The sequence below is a fragment of the Pseudopodoces humilis genome, chromosome 16, assembly GCF_049639895.1.
Source record: "Pseudopodoces humilis isolate 2021_Gansu_Grassland_sample_001 chromosome 16, ASM4963989v1, whole genome shotgun sequence".
In the NCBI taxonomy this organism is placed as follows: Eukaryota; Metazoa; Chordata; class Aves; order Passeriformes; family Paridae; genus Pseudopodoces; species Pseudopodoces humilis.
In genome coordinates, this window is record NC_142215.1 from 12,494,670 (window position 1) to 12,519,322 (window position 24,653).

The window sequence follows — 24,653 nt, forward strand, 5'->3', positions numbered from 1 at the left end:
CACTGCAGATTGTTCTGCCTTCCCTACAGCCCAGTACAAGCCACAGGTAACTGCAGTCAAAATGTCTCAGAAAGATTTTATTCCCCGTGATAAGGAAAATTCGGGCAACAGAGCCCAAAGAAAATATTGCCAAACTCCTGCAAGCCTTTTCCAAGCATGGCAGCAATATAATCATAGAACGTGGAGAACTTTTGCCTGGGGATCGTCTCTTTATCCATGCTGTTCTGAACCTCTCCTTTCTCAGAAAGGCATCCAACCATCTCTACAATCTTTCTAGGGTAGAATCTATTTAAGTCTTTCCTACCCTTTGTGTACCCATAGTATCCTACAAGAATATCAAACAGCAAAGAAATTAATGAAAACATTATCAGGAGGTGGGAAATTACACAACTCAAAGCACAGAAAAACTCTAGGTGGTGTCTTATAAATATGAACAAGGTATTCTGATACTGTGTTGTTATCTATGGCTGTTAGCACAGAGCTCAGTTGCAGTGTTAATTATGGATTATGCACAGTAGTACTTCTTCCCCCACCTCAACCTGCTTCTCATAACAGAACCATCTAGAAAATCACCAGCTTCGCAAGGACTATTTGCACAAAAAGTTCTAGGAGAAGTGCTGGAATTTAAGTACTCTACTTTAGCTATTTTAGTCATAAGATTTTACAGAAGCTGAGCAAAAAAGGACAGAGAAATAGGGAAACATCACTAAGGCCTATGTATTCCTTAACAGTGTAGACAATAAAAAGGGCAGAGTCTGAGCAGTTAGAGATTGATTATTATTGAGTTGAAATAGTAGAAGGATGAACTTCAAAATATATCCTAATCAAGGGGAACACATCAGGTTTTGTTCTTTCTACCTTTGTGAATAAAATTAACACTATATTATACAGACACAAATTGATTAAAAAGGAGAGTATGACAAACAAGAAATTAAAATGTTGCTTTGTAACTTACACACTTATTTCTTATAGAATGTTCACATGTCTTCCAGTTTTTTGGGGGTTTATTTGACCCATGGCTCTGTGAACTAAATTAGTCACAAGAAACCCAGGGCTCCAAATAAACTATAAGGATTACAGATTATATAGTCTGAACAATGTGTTGAACTAAGAACAATGATAACAAGAAGACTAAGGAAACGAGATGCAACAAGGAGTGGCTCCTCAAAAAAAAACCCCAAACTAAACAAACCCAAAACCCAACAAAAGAACAAAAACAGACAAAAAAACCCCAAAACAGTAGCAGACAGTCTTAGAGGAGACCAAGTAGCAGGGAACATTTGCCGTTCCTTCACTCATTATTTTGAAGCCCCAAGTCCGAATCAGCTGTGAAATCTTTCTAAAATTAGCACTGCACTTTGCCTCACCAAGTGACCTAAATAAACAAAAGAGGCTAAAAATGAACCAATGATAATTTTATGTCTGTATTACCAGCTCCTCCCCTCCCAAAATATTTACCTTTAAAGATTTAAATAGAGCATTAGAGATTCTCTGCATTCAGTAAACACTGACAAAAGCACATAGAAACCAAAACTGACTAAAGCTTATTGTGCATTTGAATTTAGAATATATGTCATCCTTATGCCTCCTTGACCAGTGAATCTTATCTTTCCTAATGTTTTGTAGGAGTCTGAGATGGCGCCTTTAGAATTTGATTTTGTGTAAAAATACACACCAAATCTGATTTCTACTACATTAAGGAGTCCTCTGGTAAAATATATGATGCATGGAATGAAATAAACTGTAGTTCTAGAATGAGTCTTTAAGCTTACTTCCTTTAGTACTTGACCACTAATATTAAAGACTACTGGATCAAACTACAGTTTTAATTGAATATCTAGGACATGATACAGTAGTATATTTAAACTGCAAGTTAGATGCTAAAATACAGAATTGATTTGTATTTTTTTACTGGAAATATTTGTAATATGAAACTAGGATACAATACACTCATTTTTAATGAGTATTCCATACAGAGGAAAGCTACTACTGTCACAAGCTTATGCTCAAAGTCCATTCATCAAGTAAACGTTAGATTAATTGGTTTGCTGTTTCTCAGTCTAAAATGAGATTACAGATTAACCTAATTCTCATTAATAGTGATGAAATGTTGAATATAAAATTCTTACACTACTTATTGCTAATGCACACACACAAAACTGGCCTGCCACAAAATTTTTAAAATAGCCTGCTGTCTAATAATTTCATGAATTGTTACATATAGGAACTTGCCCAAATATCAGTTCCACCTAAAAACTTTGTTTTATTGGATGAAACATTTGCACAAATAAGACGACCAGATTGAAAAAAGAAAAGAAATTTCATTTTGGAGAAAATGTTGAATATTGTCATGATAAGTATGAATTTTTAATTATGTCATGTTTAGTAAGTGCAATCTATTTGTCCTAATGCACTTTTTCCTAAGAAATTTAGTTCCTCCAAAGCAATAAAATCTTGAAACATAGGATAAATCACCTTGGGATTCTTCAAATATCTGCATGTTAGAAAAAAAAGGACATTTCTGAGCTTAACAGTTTATAAAAACCTAACACAAACACCTTGCTTTCCTTTGGGACATCTGCCACAATGAAAGATACTTATTGTCTTTGATTTTTATATGGACAACTGAATTGTCTTTTCATTTTTGAAGTGATTTGAATGTAAAGGAACATTTTCTTTTATGTTCTTCAAAACCCATGCTGTTAGGGTACACAGATTCCTAACTGCTTGTACATTCAATGGTCTCTTTTCTCAAATTCTTCTGATCCAAAGTAATGCATACTGTGAAAGTTTCCTCATTCCAGTTAATCTCAATAACCTCTCTTATAAAAGAAATGGATCAAATTCTATTCTTCCAATTTTTAACCAGCAGCCAGTTTCCCAGACATGATTTCCTCTGGAAAAAAAGGCACTGTTTTATACCTGTTCACATTGCCATGCATTTATTACAATCTTTTTCTTCTCCATGTTCCTACTTTTTCTGTTTAACCCTGGTTCCTTCGTGTTGCATTCTCCTCTTCAGCTTTTTGTTTATTAGAAATGCTCCCATGAGTTTGCTGTTGTGCATCCTCTCACTCTCTTGTCCCTCCCCAACAATTCCTGATCGTACAAGCAGTCAATTCACAGGAGAAGAATTTCCCAAGAGCTGCACTGGTAGCTGTCATTTTCTGGTCCTGCATTTCTAGGACTCCAACATATTTTGCCTGGAAACCTTTTTGCAGATCCTGTTTGATTGCTATATTCACGCTGGCTATGGAACCCAGCCCCAGCAAGGCAAGCAGTTCACAGATTGAATATATTACATACATCACCAGCCCAAATCCAAACTTGAAACACAGTAAGGGCATGAGGACAGGTGTACATTATTCTGAATGCAAAGTGTTAGACCAGAAACTGATTCCTCAGATTCTGTTGGAGTTTTCTGGGCATTTAATATCTTACCAGAGCACAAACAATATAAGTTATGTGAATGTGTTTATAAAAAACATTTACACCCCAAGAAGTTTCTTCCCCAGCATTCAGGCAACAGAAGTTTTCATCAAAATTTTGTGTAACTTTCTTGGTGTCCAGTGATCCAAATGGACTAATGCTCCAGGTCAGGATTATCTTTTGGGACTTTGTTTATTTAAATACAGAGTCAGAATGTGTGTCTGGGCTAAAACAAAAAGGCAGTAGGGTTGTAACAAGATGGCAATGTGAATGAATATATCAGAGACAGAACAACCCTTCCCTTTGGCTGCACTTCCTTGACAAAACCTTCAGCCTTAGCAAGAAGGCAAGGAGTTTCATTTGCTATATAGAAAGACAGGCAAAGAATTACTTCCTAAGAGCTGACATTAAAAAGTTGTCTGTAACTGAACAGATTTCTGAAACCCTGACAATGGAAGTGCTTAAAGCCCTGTGCTGCAGGTCACTATTTCTCTCTAGTGCACAGGAGCTGTTGTACCCCGCCTTTCATTGATTTACCATTACCGAACGGATTCCTCATTTTAACAAAACATATTGTTATATTCCAGATAAGTCTTTGACAATTCTTTACACTAACCTATGGAATTCAATTGCCACCATTAATTTCACTCTGGTATTTATCAGCAGAAGCTTTTTTCCTGCAAGAACCAATTTATTTAATTGAATAGTTTAAAGGGCTCCAAAACCACATACAAAAGATGAGGTTATAGCTAATAGCTTTCAAATACACTTAAAAGCTTGAATCATTAGCAGTTGCTTAAACTAGGAACTTTTAAGTGCAAGCCAGAATTTATTGCAAACTAGTCTTAGTTCTGTGATTTTTCTCATTTCATTTTTTCACAAATACTGGAGGCAGTTAAAATATTATGCTGTATTTAGGAATAAAACCTTTGCTGTCCTTCTACTCTTCCAGTTTTTGGCATTCCTGGAATATCACATGCATCATTTCCTCGATTTATTGTCTGAGTATTAAGTTCCTAAACGCATTTATCCACACAATTTTCTTAAAAGGTAAATAAATCCAGTTCTTCACATTTTACAAAAAACGGAGGCATGCAATTCCAGAAGAATTGGAATGCTGTAATGCTGCTCCAGATAAGAATTTTTTGGCTCCCTATGCCTTAGAAGAAACAGGCATGAAAGGATGGCACATGGGAAACTGCTTCAGTGCAGTAGCTATTGGGAGATTGCAGTCCTACACACAAAATCCACCTAGAGGTTAAAGAATCTCATTTCTAGCTCTTACCCAAGCAAATATTTTGATATTTCCATGAAAGTGGAAAAATTTTTCTGTAGATGGGCCATTGCTCAATGCCCTGGGGATAAGAAATGAGTTACCACTGAGAAAGATACAGGTTCATATCTAGTCCAGGAGGGAATATCCAATTTCTTTGTGTCCAATCAGTGGGCTAGGGAATGACAACAGTGGTATTATTCCCACACTTCCTCTGATCAAAGAAGTTCTGCACGTGACTGGGTATGGATTAGGCATGTAAGTCATAAGATCAAACACTACAAATGAAAAATGAATGCCAGCATAGTTCCTCTTAGCTTTATGCTAAATGGATATAAAAGTAGATAAATAAATTTTTAAGACATGAAAATCACTGCCTCTGACTCACAGAAGTGGAAAACAAGACCACACTAACAACCTGTTAAATGGTACTATTAACCTGAGATTATTGGTGTGTAGAAAAAGGCAAGAAGGCATAAAGTCCAATATTCTTTTTCAGAATTATGATGAATGTCAAAAAAATTAGGGAAAACCTAAGCTTCTTTGAAGAACTGAAGAAAATCCTGCAGAAATCAATAGTAAGATTGCTATCAATATGTTTGGAACAGATCCAAAATTATTATCTCTGACATTAACGCAAAGAAATTGCAGCTGTTTGCATTTATATTTCCTTTTAGCAACAGTGGAAGAATGTACTAGGACAGAACAGAATTAACCCTTTCTCTGGCATGCTTCACATGCACAGTTTGGATTTTTTAAAAATTCCTTATCTTAGTTTCTGGAAAAAATATGAGTTTGGTGACTTGGATTTTTTCTTTTGTTTGTGTTGTGGTTTTGTTTGTTTGGGATTTTTTTTATTCAAAAAAGCAATTCTGTCTGTATGGAACCACAGAAAAATATGACATTTTAAATTATTAATCAAGTGAAGCTGTTTACATCTGATCACCCTTAACCATGAAGGAACGATGCAGGAGCTTCAAAGGAGTAAGGACCTTTCTGACAAAAAATACCAAACAATTACATAATATACTATAAACTTTAAAGATTAAAACTGAATGGCAAATTCTGAAAGTTTGTTTTTAAAATAATGTTTGGTTTTGGTTTTTTTGGTTTTTTGAAAAGTTTTCAAAAAAAGCTCCTACTCACTTCAGTGGAAATGTGTTGAGTTAAATTAGATTAAGCATCTCTAGATCTAATCTATTAATTCCAATTAAAGAAAAATGCAATGATGATGGCAACCAAGATTCAGATTCTTTTAGTTTGGATCAGAACCTGAAACAATATTTAACCTTTACCTTGATATTGCACCTTTACCTTGATAAGATGTCAACTACTCTAGAACCCATAAATAGAGAGTATTTAATAAAATATGACATACCTATCAGATAAATTACTAAATTCAGACATATGTACTTGTCTTAATTACTCTGGTTGTGGGCTTACTCCTGCATGGGTTTTTAATAATTTCTGCATATCATTACAAGCCAAAAATAGTTATACTCGTTCATCTACTAGAAATCACAAAAAGATTTGTTCAATTCTCTATGAACTCATTAAGTTTTACAATACATATGACAAAACTATACAAGCCAAAACAAGAATACTTCTGCTATTTACATACCGTGATAAATAATGCAACAAACATGAGTGGAAATGAGAAAAAAGTCTAATATAATATTAAATACCATGCAAAATCTCTTTTCCCATCTGTCTCCATATGTCTGTATGTTTTCTATCTCTTTCAGAATACATTAAATTCTGAATATGTAAAACAATCCACTCTTTTTTACAGCATGTATTTATGTATTTCAGATCATGAAGTATGAAAAAATCCTAGCCAGTACAAATGCTTGTGCATACTGTTCTCCTAGCAAATCAATTTCCTAGTTTTTTGAATAACCATCAAATAATTGAGTTAAGAACAAAATGACAGTAAAAAGCATCTGTTACTAGACATACAAATAAATCCCCTTTCAGAGAGTGGAAGTAACTCTCCTGAATTTATTACTTGTTTCAAACTTAATTAGAATTAAACATCAACTGTCTACTAGAATCATATCAGCACTATTTATGTAGCAGAAATGTTTTTTTCCATCTGGTACAGAAAGTTTTGAAACAAACCCAAATATCTAAACACATTTGGACTTCGGAGACATCTGCATCTGCAGATTAACTTTCAGTTAGTTCCATTTAAGCTGGAAATCTCTGTCAAAATACTTCATTGAAATACACCCTGAAAATTCAGGAAATTGGAAATAAAGTCCACATGTGAATTTTACAGCTGGGGCTGCTTTAGTTATATTGCCTTGAGGCAAACCACATGGACAAAATGATTCTAAACAATCTTCAATGTAAGCAAAGTATAAACTCATATATGACAATCAGTGGAAGTGTTTTGCATTTCAAAATTATAGAGACACATCTTTGTATTGTGGCTTGAAGCAAGTATCACTGATCATTTTTAGTATGCTGGGACAAGGATATTGGTAACAAATTTTCATGACAGACACACACTCAATGAGATAATAAATTAGTTTCCCAAGTGAAGGCTCACTAATAAGATTGGATCTAAAATTTAGGTCACTTAATTTTAAGACTCAGCTAATGGGGTAACAAAAAAAAGTATAACTTCATAACATAAATTCAGGTTCAATCTTTTTTACCATAAACATTAGCACCATTGTAAAGTTGCAGAGAGTAAGCTTCTTGTGAAATGAAATGATCTAATTGTAAAATGCATTTGAGATCTCCTTGCTGGGAGGTTATTTCTAAAAGAAAAATAAAATATTCTGTATTACATTATGAAGTTATAAAATTTAAGCAATTAATTTTTAGTGCTGTGTAAAGTCTGATGTCACTGGAAAGATAAATTTGTAAAACTTCTTTACAATATGATTTATTGATTCTATATCAAACACGGTGCTTCTTTTATTTGCAAATACCAGACCTATTATACAATCAAAGAAACTTTACCTTTTCTTCTTTAGTATTCAGAGGTGATGAGAGTGTGAAAGTCCTTTAACTCCTTGACAATTATAAAAGAAAATTCCTAGCCTGATAAGGTTAGAAATAGGACATTTGGCCTGTCACACACAGAAATAAAGTATTGTGAACTTATACTCCCAGCTTATTCTGATTACTAGAAGAAGTTCTTTTCATATAATATACCAACAAATTTTCCACTTACAAGGCGAATAAAATTTTCTGAAAGGCATGTTTTGCAAGGTCATGTAGTGCTAGAACAAAGGGTAATGTATTTAAAGTGAAAGAGGACAGATTTAGCTTAAATATAAGGAAGAAATTCTTTATTGTAAAGGTGGTGGGGCACTGGAGCAGGTTTCCTGAAGTTGTGGATGGCCCATCCCTGGGAGTGTTCAAGGCCAGGCTGGACGTAGCCTTAAGCATTCTGGTCAAGTGGAAGGTGCTCCTGCCCATAGCAGGCAGTTGGAACTGGATGATTTTTTAAGCCCTTTCCAACCCAAACCACTCTATTATTTTTAACGTATTGCAAATCCCTCTTCTCCATCTTTGTCAGTGTCCAAAACTTACCATTTTCATTCTCTACTATGGCCAGTGGTTCTCTGCAAACTGTCGTCTTTCTCAAGGGATTAATAGTCCTTTGAACTTCTGCCAGCAGCACTGCTTGCATTGCCTCAATAATCTGTCATAAATGCAAATTATTATTGGATGATATCAGTACCTCAATTATTTATCTAAGTATTAGGCTATTTTAACCAACTAGCACAAAATCTGGAGACTGTCCTGGTGAATGTCAATAGAAAGTCAACACATATTAATAAGTCTTTCAGACAGGGATAATCATGTGCCTCTACATACACATTGAGAAAAAAAGGTTAACTAGATAGCAATAAAATAGTGTAAGTTGTCAGTCAGGACTGCTTCCCAATAAACATTCATTTTCTTTAATGTCAAATCTAAAACCAGTCACCTTCTGCCTCCTTGACTTCAAGGATAAACAATTACTAACAAAATATGCTAGGAAAGCACAAGACGATAATGGCTAATAAGTATTTTCATTCTTTTTTCCTGATGCATGCAAAAGTGCTTGATAGACTGAATAATGACCTTGTTGTCTTGGGGTGACTTGGTTTTGACTTTTTTAGAATTTTTGGCATCTAATCTCTATGATAAAATTTAAAGAATGTTTTGTTATTAGTGGTGATGCTCTATTCCTTTAGCTTAAACATAACACCCCCTCATTTTTTGTTTAACATGGAGAAATACCATTCCTCAAACTTCTCTTATGCAAAAGGAACTGGAGTTGTGAGCAGCCTGTAAATGGCACTTGCAGTAGCTGATGCACCTCATGTGGGCATTGGGACAATGCAGCGTGGAGACTGTCTGACAGAGCAAACACTTCCCTTCTTCAGCAAAAAGATGTCATAAGAACTAAGGATATTTAAAGATGTAAAGACACTTTAAAAGCACACAAACACCTTAGACAAAAGACCACAAACCTTTGTAATTCTTAGTCTAAATTTCAGCTTGGTGCACCTTCTCTGCATTTGGTATTTCCTTTAAAAAAAGAATAAAATTTTTCCCATTTGGGAAAGTATTCATTCTCAAGTACAAGAAATTTCCTGGAAAGCAGGGTGAACTAAGGTTTCAACCTCAACTTATGTATTAATTTAAATTGAATAAAAAACTTTAATATATTTTATTATATATTTTAAGCTTAAATCCTACTTATATTATAAAAAAGCTATTAAAATTATTTGAGTTTCACATTAATTGAAGATATACAAGATCCTTCAAACTGGTTGGAAGAGAGATCATTTCAGCTCACTAATCAAGTACCTGTCCTCAAAAATATCTCTAACTGCCCTTGTAAATTCAAAAGATGAAGTGGAACAAAGGCTCTGGGTGTCCTTTTTGACAAAATCCTTTATTGTAGACAAATATACCATAGTCAGGTCCACAATGTAAAAGTTCACTGCAAGTGAACCCAGCCCTACATGATTCAACATAGCACAAACCTTCATCTTGTTATAATAGAACTTTATTTTACAGGGGACACCAAAGGCAGTTTCCAGCTCCTCACATCTATACAGCCCTGAGCTTTGGAGATTACAGATCCTGACTTTGCAGCACACTCTTACAATATATCTACAATAATTAAGAAAGAGAAGGAAACACAGGCATGTTTTCATTGTCCTGGGGAAATTTTTGACAAAACAATTCTTACAGAGGTACACAACAGAAATCTGCTGAGAACCTGCCACTTCATCTGGATCAGATGCTCTTTACTTGTTTCACTGCTGTGCATGCCAGGCAGCTTTTGTAATAACTTCCTCTAACATCCTAAAGCAAAAAACTGAAACAAATGGCATGACATGATATTACTGTAGAGACACCTGCAGATGTCTCTGTATGTTACTTGACTGTGTCTTTGTTGTACCTGCATTTCCACAGTGCTTGGTGTGGTTTCACATTTAGTTTTGTCTTCTCATGGAATCTTACCCCAAAATTTATATACCTCATCTATCCTAATCACCAAGTTTAACAATCTCCAGCAGTTTTCCCTGTTTTTAAAACATAACAAATCTACATGAGCACCTTTCACTTTTTCTGATAATTTCCACTTTAGAGTCCTTCTGGATATAAATTAGTTACCTTATTGGCTACATATGCTTTCAATTTTTTTTCCCTATAATTGTAATTGCTGTTGAAAATACAATGTGCTTTTTAGTTGGGATTGTTATATGTGACAAATTATGCTGTTTCTTTGACTGAGGAGGTATAAATAGCATATGTCAACCTATAAATAATGATATTAAAAGTGAAAGATAATTGTTTGACTCTGAAGCAGCAATAATACAGAATAATTCAAAAAGACAAGTGAACAAAAGTTGAGGTAAGTTGTACTGTTACATCTATACTAAGTTATCATGGCTTTCCTTTCTACACTTTATCAATTACTTCAATTCTCTTCCTAATGAGTGGGTTTAAGGAGAGAAGTCAATAGCTATCACTCCTGGTTATTGCTCAGGCCATAACCTCTACAGGTCTGAGCCTTGCAGAAACTGCCTCCTAGGTGCCTCCATAATACAGTCACTTAACAGAGCAAAAAATACACGTTGAAACTAACCTGAATGGTCCAATCTGCTTTGCTCTAATTCTGCACAGTAATTGTCAGGAAAGCTGTCTACATACTTCTACTGAACTGTATATTTTTCTTCATATATCTATCTGGAAAGGTGGACACGCAGGTAATTTCTGGGTGGGACAGGAGTGTGGCAAGGAATGGCTATATTTTATCTGAATGAACAGCAAAACAGATGAAGATGACCTTTCCTTTCAAACTATCTGGGGAAAAGAAAACACTAAAAAAATATTTTTCAAACATACACATTTTTAAAATTTGATTCAGAAAATGGCAACCCTACAACATTCAACTTCAACAAATCAGTTGATAAAACAAGACCCTTGATAAAACATTTGCCGCAGGTTTTTTCAGCAGGCTTTTACAGTTTCTTTTTTTACACACAATCTGTTACAGTGCTGTAAGGGGATGAGGTATCAATAATTGGTAACTCCTTTGGGTCGTGTCTCAGAGTCACTATCCTTCACAGAAGATCACAATAGAAAAAGTTTTTAAAAACAGCCTAAACAGTGATGTTTTTGGTAAATGTACACGAGTGCTTAACTAGGCTGTTCAGGATTAATAAATTGGCTGTTAAACTGTGATTAAATAAAGTTTTAACAAAACAATTTTATTCTCAACAAAACCTATCATTTCATATTGCTAGTCACTAAATATCATATCTACTGCCAAGGTCTTTTTTTTTCCTGAATCTTGAAATTTTTATGGCACTTTGGTGGCAAGAAATCCAAAATCTGTGCTACTAAGTGGGCTAACAAAGCTTAGTGCAGCTACAATGCTGTACATGAATAATGTTAAAATTGGAGAAGCGTTGAGAGCATGATATTTGCAGTACTTGACAATTTCAGTCTCCAAATTTAAAGTCTTTTCATGTGAAAAAATGTGAGACATCTTATTCCATACCTGATCTTCCAGCGCACTGACCTCCTGTGCTAGGTAAGACCAGTATCATTGTATGCAACTCTGATCAGTTGCTAAATACACTCAAAAATATAAATAACTAGATCTCACATAATCAATTATTCCACAAACACCACTTCCATAAATATATGAACTACTCTCTAAAGAGTTTTGCTGACCAGGTCAGCAAGAGATTATGTACATTCCACGTGACAATTGCAGTTATTGAGGTGTCAAAAGAAAAGGAAAAAACTTTAAGAGAAAAGGAAGAGAAAAATAATTCAGAAATAATATGGAAGATGTGCAGACAGCAGGAATATAATAAAAAACTGATAAGTTCAAGATGGAATGCTGGAATCAATTGAATGTGAATATTTGCAGAAACTATTTTTGTCTAACAGAACAGGCAGGCTATCACTGCAGTACCCTTGCAAAAACTCAGCTCTGGAAAATCTTTGCATTTGAAGCAGCAGAGAGTTGCATTCAATTTCAAAAGTAATATCATAAACTAGATTTGTAATAGGTATTTCCCCTTTCTGGAATAAAATCCATTGTGGTCAGAGTATAACATCTTGAGTTTTGTATCCCCGAATATCAACTCACTCAAACAACTTTATATAAATGCATATTTCCAAAATGAAAAATGGTCTCTAGATTTCACTGCTTAGGTTGTTTCACTGCTGCCTGTCAACTCTCAAAAAGTTATTTATCTCTCAAGACTTCAGATTCTTAACTAATAATAAGGATGAACATCATCTGACCTGAAGAACCCATAATTACATGACTTGCAAGTTGTTCTTAAAGAATGCTGTAATAATTATAGACTCAGGATATTTACTCTTCGCTAAGGTATTTTCAGTTTCTTCTATAGTAATACATTAATATAGGACACTGCCCTTATTTTGGCCTTTTGTTTTCCTGGAACCAAAAATGGCATTTTTGATGTAAGCTATGTGTAGTTGTCAGAGAAAAAAATAACTAATTTCCTAAATAAATGCTATGAACAGGAGCACTTAGATGAAAGATTAGTAGGAGAGTTACTCTGTCATAACTAGACATTTACTTTAAGGCTAAATAGTTTCATGAGTGGCATACTTCATACTGTAACACTAATCTGCTTTCCACAGACCTGAATAGCATGACTTATGTAATAGTTTCCCCATAAATTATGATTCCAAATACTAAATTACAGCAAATGGCACTTAAGGGTTACATTGCTACAACTGACACAGGCTATTTCCTACCTTTACAGATTGGTCATTCCAACAACAAATGAGTTTCAGCAATGAAATGCTCCCAAAGTCTGGGGAATGATATCTACTCTTACCTGAAAACACAAATATAGTTTATGGACTGACAATATATAGAGAAACACACAAACATGAAAATATTTTCAGCAACATACCTGAAATCTGAAAAAAATTATTTTCTTAGAACATGCTGTCATCTGATACAATAAGCACAAAGTGTTCAGACAATCTATTGCTTTAACATTTATTCTCATCCTAAATTAAATTAGTGTTGGGTTTTTAATTCTTTCTCCCGGGTTTTTTTATTTGTTTGTTTTTTGAACAGAGAACTGATATCTCATGGAGTACTCTTTCATCACAATTTTCTAAATATATTAAAAATACCTACTCTTTTAGACTACTTAACTATGCAATCCCTGTTCTGCTGTCCAGCATGTCCTTGATGCTAAAGAACAGGTTGTTCCTAGAATCTCTGAGATCTGCTTGTCTCAAATTAGATTTTAATTTGTAAATCTGAACAACTGTATGAACTATGAGATATGGTGTATGAGTTAGATTACCTTGGAATTTTTAGGTCACTCAGTAAATCTATTTTTATGTTCATGAACATCTTAGTCACCTCTACACTATTTCCATACCTTTCCCCTACCTATTTTCTATTGTCACTTGATTTTATGTTCCATCTCTTTTTTTCAAATGGACAGTTCTGCTGTCATTGCAAGTTCTATAGTTTTGGTGCATATTAGACTCAGAGAACAAAAAATAACTCATTTTTGATGGGGGTATTAAGATTTATGTATACAGTGCAGCATCATGATTTGATGTAAAAGGACTTGTGTTTTCAGTCTAGACATGGCTTATTCTGTAAGAGGAACACTGTTTTTGTCAGGTAATGTGTCCTGACAAACATCCATATTCTGTTCAGGTTTTTATTTAAATGCTCTTTGGTTAGTTACATACAGTAAACAAACCAAGGCTGGCTTGCAAAGCCAAGATTGATGAGCAATAGCCTGTGGGACATTAACAGGAACAGATTACTTTATTCTGCCCTGAGCCAGAAGTCTAAAGGCATTATTGAACAGTCAGGGTGGCTCTTGCATTACTAAGGCAACAGTTTGCTTGGAGGGCTGTATATATTATTGGGTGGGCACGTAATGGTGATGAGGGAGATGGGGGAAGGGGGTGAGGGCAGTGTTTGTCTTATTACATTTCTGCTTTTCTGATTGCTGGAAAGTGTCTTTAGAAGCTCAGCTAAATGTCTTGTCATAACAGGAAAATTATCATTGATTCCAGTTAACACTTTACATATTTTTCACGATGTTCACAGAAGAAACAGAGTAATTCAGTTTCTCTGTTTGCTGATTGGACAGCATAAAGAGCAATATTTTTATCATTATTGAAATTAAATTCCATATTTTAGCAACAAAAAGCATGCAAAAACAGAACACTTAAAAGTTAATACTTCCAATTTATATACTTACTGCTTGGTAAGTCTCCATAAAAACTGGAGCATGAAAGTGTTACTGCTTCTACATTTCGCCATTTGTCAGGTACAGATTCTGGTTTCTGTGGACTAAAATAATAAGAAACTATTAAACAAAACCTGAACACAAATACAAGAAATCTTATGTATTAAGGTATGGTTGGGTTTTTTTACAGTAGGTACTCTGATATAAATTGCCATCAACACCAATTAATTTTCTCCTCAGAAGTCACTCGCATTCTTTTGACTACAACTTGGTATTGAAACATTCATAAATATGCAAAACTAAAAAGTACGATCCAAATTAAGGAACTTAAGCCTAATAAGCTTTGAGCCAGATGTGAAGCTTTATTTTGCAATAAAGAAAGAAATTCTTATGTAAAAAACTGAATTAAAATACCATTTTCACAAAAGAATTTGTCTGGGTTTTTCTTTCTAATACACAGGATAAAAGTTCAAGGGAAACTAAAAGCCTTTTTTTTATAGGTTTCCTCTTCTTTTTCCACAGTGGTAAATAATTTAGAGTATCATTACAATACTTGGGATTTCAGTGGATGGCTACAATTTAGGAGACTAGAGCGTACATATGCTTGCTCTTTCTGAGTCACTAACTCAGCAACCTAACCCTTCAAAACAAAAGATATGGATGGCAGAGAAAGAAAGTGAAAAAAAACACTGCAAACCCTTACACAATTTAAACTATTTATTTTAGATAAATCACTATAGTGACCTCCAAAAACTACATTTATGGGTCATTTTAAAAATAATGTATTTGCCTTTTAAATCCACTGCAATGAATACTGAGTCTTAACATTTCAAATGACTTTACAATACCAAACAACTCTGAAAGCTTGCAGCTTGAGAACTTTAAGTTAGAAACATAAATGTCAAAAAGCAGGAGAAAACAAACTGTGAAGATCTTTCCTTCCCATCTTCTTCCTGTTTCTGTCCCACTTATATGATCTGACACATTTTCCTGCAGATTCCTTTTTTTTCCCAGGCTGTGTCAAGTTGCAAAAAAACAACAGACAGACAAACACCAGAGCCTGTGCAAGCTGTGAGAGCTGTCCTACTAACTACTTCTGCAAATGCTGTGGTGAATTAGAATTCAGTATGTAGGTTACTTTTCCCTTGAGCATATTGCAGTTTTGGATAAAGTAACTGTCCAAAGAGGTTTGGCTGCATACTGTACTTTGTGAAGGAAAACTAGCCAAAATAACATTTGTTAAAGATGGTAGAGTTCAAGTGTTTATGTATCCTGGAGAAAACTTAAAATTATATAGAATTGTTCTGAAGAAAAAAAAAAAAAGGAAGACATTTTTTCCTTGCAGCAACTTTAATACTTTTAATTTTACAGGATATGTCTCAAAGCCAGGACATGCATGTCTGGGAAAAATGTTTGATTCTGGTACGCTAATCAATTTCACTTACACAATATCTTTCCAAAAGAGTGCTGCACAAGGCAAGCATAAAGTAATTTTTTGCATAGAAAAGAATTCATGTTCAAGCTGGAATCCTGAAACAAGTATTCATATAAGAGCTTGTATTGAATATGGAGCAATAGGCAACATGATTAGCAGTAAAAGCAACCAAGAAACGTGCATTTGTCCTGTGGGGTGGTGCACGTCTTGAGAAATGCTGAGTGCCTAGAGCTTTGGGGGAAACACAGATATTTGCTGCAAGATGAGTATTTTGTGTCCCCCCCTTCTTGCCTTAGGGCCATAGCATCACCAACACTGAAGTTAATTGTCCCTAAAAAACTAAATACAGACCAACACTATGTTTGCCAAACAACAAAAAATCTGTGGACAATATCCATTGCCTCATTAACATGCTCTATTTGGCTTGGTCAAATAATGTTGAACATGTTATTTTTCCTTTAATGCTGAAAAAGCATTTAGTCAATAAATTTGCTTTGAGTAGCATAAAGCTATTCGGGATGGTCCTCACAACATAAGAGCTGATGAAGCATTCATTCCCAGTAGCTGCCATCACTACTGGGGGCATTGTACTATAGATAACTAGGGCAGACTGTCCTTCTCTCATGTTTTATTTATCTCTGAAGTCAAGGGTTCCATGGCAAAGGAAGTATATTGCTTATAGGGAGTGGAAGTTTAAACAGCACAAATGTGCTTAAAGAGACCTCATTACTCTACTTAGTTTGAACTCCAAGAAAAAGAGTGATCTCTGGAAAAACTGGGTGTAAGGCTGGATAATTCAAGTTCTTGCTCTAATGAAAAAAAATTTTCCATCCGTTCTCATCTGCTAAACTGAAAAATGTAAATACACTTAATTATATCCTGATCACCTTTCCTTCAAAGAACATCTGTCAAAAAGCTCTAGAGAAAAAACATAAACACCATTAAAGAAGTACATATTTAAGAAAGTTTGTTTCATTTTTTAAACACTACAAAGGAAGACTCAGAATATCCTTAGTTGGAAGGGACCCACATCAAGCTCAACTCTTAAGCGAATGGCCCAGAGACGGATTGAATACCTCAGTGATATTTGCACTATTCTCTAACCACCTGAGCTAATCTCAAGGTCAGACAGAAGAAGCACAGAAGCTGAAAGGATGGAGATGTACTCGATGAAGATCCTTTTCCCAAAAGGCATGTGACTGGCTGTGTGTTACCTAATAACAGAGCTTCAGAGGTAAGGTTTGGGACAGGAATAATACTGATTTAATAATTTATGTTTAGAGATCACTCTGCTGTGACTTGTTCTTCAAAATCAAGGTGTTTGTCTTGGTGTTTTATTTTATGGCATCCCTCATTTTTTATGTGTTTTCAGGGCAGAAAGGTACAGCAAAGTGCATTAGTATGACTAGGAGGAATCAGGTCTAGACACAGAGACATTAGAAAATATAATGCACTCATAATGAAGATGTTCTTACCTTTCAATTTCATCTGTAACTGCTGAAGATGTGTTAATTATCCTGTTGATTAAAGCTATTCTGCTAAATAAGAAAAATACTGTTTCCAAGTCCCTTGTTCCATAATCATCATTCTCAGGTCCATCCTTCTTTCCAGATTGTCCTTCAGTTGCAGCAAGGTATTTGTTTGATAAATCAAGGACCCTTTTTGAAAACAAATTGAAAACTTCATGTTCTCCTGGCACACCACAATCACTACATTTCCATCCTGGTAACATCAGTGAGAGGTGGCTTTCATCTGACACAAGCCCAAAAGAAACAGGACACTGAAGCCTCGAGATATCCAAGTGTCTTGCACAGAGATTGTCTATTTCTTTATCTAAACCCCATGGTAGGAGACATGACAAAAACAGTTTAGCTGTATCGGTGGTGACGTTCACATCGATGTTTCCTGAGGGCTGCATTCTGATCTTTCTTGAGCTCTTCATTTTTTTCCATCTTTTCATGCCTCCACCCTCTTCCACAGGCTTGGCTGCATTATTATCCCTATGAACTTGGTCTGAACAAACAGTCTCTGCCTGCCCATCCACTCGAGGTACGAAGGCAGCACTTTTATTTCTTTTTAATGTCAGTGCCCTTTTCTCAGTAGTACTTTTAGCTCTTTCTAGACTGGATTGGTTGTGGAATGATTTTGATGATTTTAATCCATTGAGTTGAGACGAGAGAAGTTCCTCAAGTTTTTCCAGGTCAAATAAGAGAATATGAAAGTTTGCATTGTTCCATTTTGTCTTAGCTGGTAAAATAGTAAAGGGTTGCTGGATGAAGCTGGTATCAGTCAACTGAAAGAAAAATATTAAATGTCCAAAGTAAAATCCAACAGTACTGTGTAAATTTCAAGACAGCAACATGGAATTGCCTATGGAATTGACAAAACCTATTAGCTCCTTTAAGTTCAATTTCATTACATTTATTCAGTTTTGATTAAGTAAAAAAGATTTGCTTCCAAATAGCTTAAGATACGCAGTGACATCTGTGTGTAAATACTATAAAACAGGCTCTTGAATGTCTTCAATTATACAACCATACTATAGATTACACATATCTTCACAAAAATTCTAGGCTGGTATTTTTACTGCTAAGTCTTATTTCAAGCTAAAAGCATTTTTGGAAAATTTTAAAGTATAAAACCTTTTTTTTTTTCAAGCTAAATCTAGATAAGCAAATCCTACACTGCTGCAAAACTCTTGCAAACCCTGAGTGTCTGTATGCCTTTTTGCAATTTGCTATATGGGATATATATTTATATAAATAGATACAGCTATATATAGGGGATTTGTATGGGATAAAAACTATGCCTTTTTCTATTTCAAAACATGCAATGCTACCTAAAAGTTACCTCCTGCTGAGATAAGTCACGTATCAAGAACAATAAGGTAAGAAGAACCATACCTAGGTAAATAAACCTACACACACACAAGTAATTGTTTTAGTTGAAAATAATTAAGAGAAAAAGGCTACTTCAAGGTTTGTGAACATCTGACTATCTTGTGCCACCCTATTTCCTACCTGCATCTTTCTAGAATTTTTGATACTTTTTCCCCAGCTTTGAAGCCCATTCACAGTAATGGCAATTTGTAAAGCATAATTTCAATTCTATATACCAACATCATAAATACACATAGCTAATTAAGGTTGTTAATAAATGACCAAATAACATAGTTTTTGAAACCAGAAAATTTCAGAAGAGCTACAGCTGCTCTCAACTTTAGACTCACATGTTAAACTACAGAAGTAACTTAACAATTATGAACTGTCAGCTGAACATAAGGAAATGCTCAAAACCATATTCACAAAAAATAAAAATTACTATTTTAAAGCCTTGCAGTTTCATTATTTAAATGAAATTGTCATTAAGAAGAAAATTTTACAGCTTTTATACCCTTGGCATAGGGTTGACACTATGGTGTGACAAACTATCTCCAGGCACATTGATGATGAGACAAATGAGCTGATGAGTTCACACAGCTACACAACCTTATATCACAATCCTGCTGCACCTACTAAAGAAGTATCTTTTACCTTTAGGGAAACACCAGGAGTAAGGAAATATAAACTCCTTGTTGACACTTCTGCCCTTTTCTTTAAGCATTTATGACTGGTATGTTTTTATTGTCCTACACAACCTTATACTCTCAGAACCATGCTCAACCTATTTCACCTTTACAAGCAGAAAGACACATCAAGAAACAACTTTTCATTTCAGTAATACTTTTGCAAACAATCATGCCAGCTTCCATATCACAGATGATACAAAATTTTCCAGAGTACTCTTAGTTTTATTTTCCTTTTGATAATTTAAAACATTCCACAAATATAAAGAACTTCCCATTGAAAATAGTTAAACCTCAAAACATCAGGAGTTAGTAAGCAGGGAAGCAAACAGCTCTTGCTGGAATGTAACGTTTTTTACCTCATCTTTCTCGTGACCACCTTACCTGATTCCTTTTATGTTACAAACTATGATTTTATAGGATTAGATACTTTTAAACTGTTACTCTCTTACTACAAATAACACAAGGAAAGAACATAAACACTATGTAATTTGACTATTTAGTTTTGGGCAGTAATATAATTTGACTTTTTGTTATTTAGGGAACAATGCTCCCAACCAGATGAGAATGTATTCTAAATACATAATCTCATCTAAAGATCTCCATAGGGAATCATAAGTAAGAGATTATAACTGCTTGTTCAGGTTTTTTTTTAATATTTTCCTTTTAAAAAAAATTAAATTGTAGTTAAGCACTAGGGTTATTTTTATCTTTAATTATGCTGTTTCCTAATAGATAGATTTAGATTCCTAATGGAATCCAAACACTGGAATTCACAGGGTAGCTTTGACATTAATTTAAGCTATTATTATTTAGCCTATCATTTTTTCTTTCTATACACTCATATTTGCTCGATTAACATTTAGAAACCCTTAGTGAAATCACTATCCAAACAAAGAAAAACTGCCAATGTCACAATAAACATTCATGGTTTATTGGCAATATGAAAGCTTATGGACATTGATCCTAAAACTGTCTGCCAAGTTATCTTAGCTCTCTGCCACAGACATTTCATTCCAATGAAAGAAGATGGGCATCCAAAGCTTCAGACATAAAATGCTATTTAGGACATTTGGGCAAGTAATTCTCTGTAACAGAAGATTACAGAGAATGGAAAGACACCCATAATACTAAGTACAAACTAGAGAGATAGAAACTGCATTTGTTAAATATTGAAAAACAGATTAACAGATGTTTACATTCTATACTATACTTTTCCTTTCCTAGTTTGACCATTTCTAGCTTTAAGGTATATTTTTGGCATGGACAGTCCACTGTTAGTCTAAAAGAAGCAAAAAGTCTGACTACAGACTAAAATTATATCCTGAGATTTGTGAACCTCTTGTGCATCGCTGACCCACAGTAGAATAAGCTTTCTGTATCCAGGAAAGAGTAAGATTCAGGGAAGCTTTGAAATGCCAAGCTATTTCCCATGCATGGCCAGTATCCCCTAACATCTCTCTAGTTTGCCACCAAAGGTGTTTGAGCCAGGATCAGACAAGATAGAAAAGACTATTTCAGTTGGAAGGGACCTACAAGGATCATTTACTCCAAACTAGACTCTCCAAATTCCCCTTAAACTCACTGGTTTGGGGCATTGTACACCTCTCTCAGAAACCTATTCTGGTTTTCTGGCATGCAATTCATCACTGTTCCACAAGTTACAGCCCTGTTCCTCTTGGTCTTTTCCCCTTTACTCATTCTTAGCACCCATTAAAAGTTTTCCTGTGACCATGGGAAGGGGGAAGCAGGGGGCTGTGCTTACTGTGGCCCCCAACTGCATCAATATATGCCATTATCTTTAACAGATTTAAGACAGACAATATCACATAAAAATTTCATGGGAAGTACAATTCAAGTGTTATTTTACCTAGCTGCTTTCTCATCTCTAAAGGCCTTTTCCCACTGGGATCCAACTTCTGGGAATGGTATTCCACTTAAAATACACACTTCCATTAGCTGGCAGGGATTCCCATAGTTTTTCAGCTCCTCATATGTATGTACTTTCTCCACGTATCTGCTTTCTTTACCAGTATTCTATTGTGGGTTTTGTACTAAAAACAGATTTGACAAGAATGGTCTTGACATTCATTTTACATAAAGGAAATAAAGTGGCAAAAAATCACACAGCAGAAATTTTAGAAGGCAAACAAGACACAAAACATATTTAGAGGCTGCTTTGATACCACTGAATAGAAGTTGCTCAGTTCTCACAGCACAAGTAGTATCAACTCCTATGCCAAACAAATCCTCAAGTATTAAACATGGCTTTCTTCCAGACTTTTGGCCTTCTTTATCCATTGCATTCTCACTTTATCCCAAATATAAAAGAAAAGAAGTGGCAGGAAATTGGTGCCAAAGTTCCCAGTGCTTGCAGAATGAATCATGATGTACAAAGCCTAAGTGGGAGCTATCCTATTAATAGCTCGTTTGCTGATTCTAAATAAGTTTTTTTTTAAATTATGTAATATTAAAGGGGTTTAATTCTGGCCATTCTGTTCCTTTGAGCTGTCCCCTTTGAAAGAACATATTCTGGTTCAATAACACTGAACAAGTTCAATTCCTTCCTTTATCCATTGCTTGCCACCTACAAAGGCTCAAGAAAATATTAGAGAGAAATTAAAGAACTTACTTCAATGGGAATTTTTAGGTACATTAGGCAGGGGGATACTGGGGAGGGGAATGTGTAGAGCTTAACTGCAATAGTGCCAAAGAGACTGGAAGGTTCTTAAATTCACAGAAGGTGCACTGTGCACTAACTTTTTATTACACCACAAAGAAAATAGAAACTTTAAAGGCTGTATGTATGTCCAAATCAGTCTTCATTAACTCTAACAATTACTAACAGCAAACATTTTGGTTTTAAAAACTAAATTGTGGAGAACCTGCTACAGAAGTGAAAGAGGAGGGTAGCAGAATTTGTCAAACAAAAAATTGTATTGATGAGTAAGAATTTTCTGTATCTTGATCAGGGCAGTCACAGAATTGTCAACAGAAGTTCAGAGGTCATAACTTCTCAGAATCACATCTCATCACTAATCTGGCCCACAAAAAAATACGTACATCACACATCTGCTTGTAAAAGCTATTTAGGTACTCCTAAATAAAATAAATGTAACAAGAGGGTTCCTGTTACATTTGCACTTGGTAGAGATTGAAGGACTGTTAACTGAAGCATGGCCCCCACACCTAAGGGTCTTAAACATTAAATTATATTGCCAATGATAGCTCTTTTATTCTATAAAATGTTTTATCCTTGATGGTGGGAAGGAATATCTGTGTTAGCTTTTGTTTGATTTAGGTTTGCATTTTTCATGTTTTTAACTACTTAATAGGTTAAAAAAATCATATTTTCTTGAAAAGATATTTTTCTCTTCAACCTTTTTAATGAGAACAGTAGCATAAGAGAAAGTACCTGAAAAATGTGTCCCCAAAACATAAATCTTTCTCATGTGTTGTTTTGCAAAACAGGAAAGTTGTAACTGTCTCTTGAATTGTCACAGAAAACAAATACATAAACAATGCACAAAATGGCTGGCACAGTGCAAATTAAAGCATTAAATTTATTTCTAAATCCTCTGAGCCCTCAGTTGCTAGAGATGGTAGTCGATGGGAGCAAAAAAAATTGCCTCCTTGAAATGTGCTTGGTGAACAGCAGCTTGATGATTGGCAGCACAAATAGAAGACAAACGAGAAAGCCTTCAATCTGCAGCTGATGCACAGGAAGAACATGGGGAGCTGAGTTTACAATAGAGAAAACATTACCAAGCTAATGGCACAGGCAATCGTTTGACCACCATGCATCTCTGATAGCAGCAGGGCATCCATTTTCAGTTAAGTGTTAGAGTACCTTTTTGCTTTCTCTGACCACTGCAGGGGTAAAACAACCCCGTGCGTGAAACCCACTGACTGGTAATAAATTACTATATTGGATACTTTTTGTTTTCTTTCAGCAATGACTTTACTGTGTATTCTTGCTATCATTACCAATTAAAGTGGAGCTCACGTTAGCAAGCTGTATCTAACTGTACATCAGTCCCTACGCTCCAATTGCTTTGGCAAGAATCACAGGGTCAAGAGGCTCCTTTGACCTTTATCAGCTACGTCTCTCTGACCGCTCACTATTTGAAGCAATCTTGACTGAACAGATGGACACTTTTGCAGACTCTATAAAGCCTAGAATATAAAGATAAATGAAATTGTGTTTGGGGCTTCAAACTGGTTTATGAGCATAAAATATAGTTAGCAAGTTCCACAAAAACCTCAGATTCCAAATACCACATCTTAAACTCACTCCACGAGAAGAACACCTCATTATCTATTAGGAAATTGTATTTTTCAGATGTGTCTTCCACATATAAAAATCAAAAACTTCATAGGACTTACACATCTACTTAGCTTTAAATCATTTCCAAATTTAGGAAGCCAAATTTACTTTGATCATTAAAAGACAAGCAAGTAGAAAAGCTAGTAAAACCTATTCCTATGACAGCACAGCATACATGATCAAACATCATTCAGTGGAAGAGTACCAAGTCAGAGTACAGACCACTCATATTTTATTACTGGAATTTTGATACAATAATTTAAAAAGTGACGGCTTTAAGAAATATAAGATAGGTAAATTTGAAATGAAGGTCCAAGTCTTCCTTAAAAGAAACTTCAAATTCTCAAGGTCATGCTTGAAGAATTGTTAATTAGATAATAAATATGGTCTTTCAATCCTATTTAGGTATTTGTAACTTAAAAATAATCTAAGCATTGAATGGTGTCTTATTCAGGAAAATCCCATCAGCAAATATGCTGTCTTCAGTTCATAACCTTTTTGCAAATACACAGCTTTGCTCTGCTGAAAGGATGAGCAATCTAGGATATGTGCAAAGATGCATTTATTTAAAAATAGTTACAAGCAGCAGGTATATAATTGAAATAGCACTTCAACATACACCATCGCTAAAAGAACCTGCTGAGGAAGAAAGGATGCAAATTATTGGCTACACTTTCATCTCCACACAAAAACCATACACACTTCCTAATCCAATATTAGCTCCTATCAGCAGTCTACATATCACACCCCTGTCTAACCCTGCCCACCTCCCACACTTCAAATTTAGGGAGAAGAGTTTCTGTCACTAAGAATATCCACGGCCTCCCAAGGTGCACAAAGAAGCCAGGCCTACCTGCTAGCTGGTCTCAAGCATAGGGTGA

At 35.0% G+C, this 24,653-nt stretch overlaps 1 protein-coding gene across 3 annotated transcripts in view; it reads right to left on the minus strand.

The window, feature by feature from the left end:
• The window catches only part of WDR72 (WD repeat domain 72), a 103,694-nt gene that overhangs the window by 35,355 nt on the left and 43,686 nt on the right, over positions 1-24,653 (minus strand). For 2 of the 3 annotated variants that reach the window (XM_088063308.1, XM_088063310.1), the window contains 5 exons: positions 17,356-18,173; positions 14,458-14,549; positions 12,971-13,053; positions 8,252-8,363; positions 7,366-7,470 (listed from right to left, as the gene is read on the minus strand). In XM_088063308.1, the coding sequence (XP_087919434.1) occupies positions 7,366-7,470; positions 8,252-8,363; positions 12,971-13,053; positions 14,458-14,549; positions 17,356-18,173 (1,210 nt within the window). The remainder of the gene's footprint in view (positions 1-7,365; positions 7,471-8,251; positions 8,364-12,970; positions 13,054-14,457; positions 14,550-17,355; positions 18,174-24,653) is intronic. The other variant, XM_088063309.1, reaches the window with a different exon arrangement.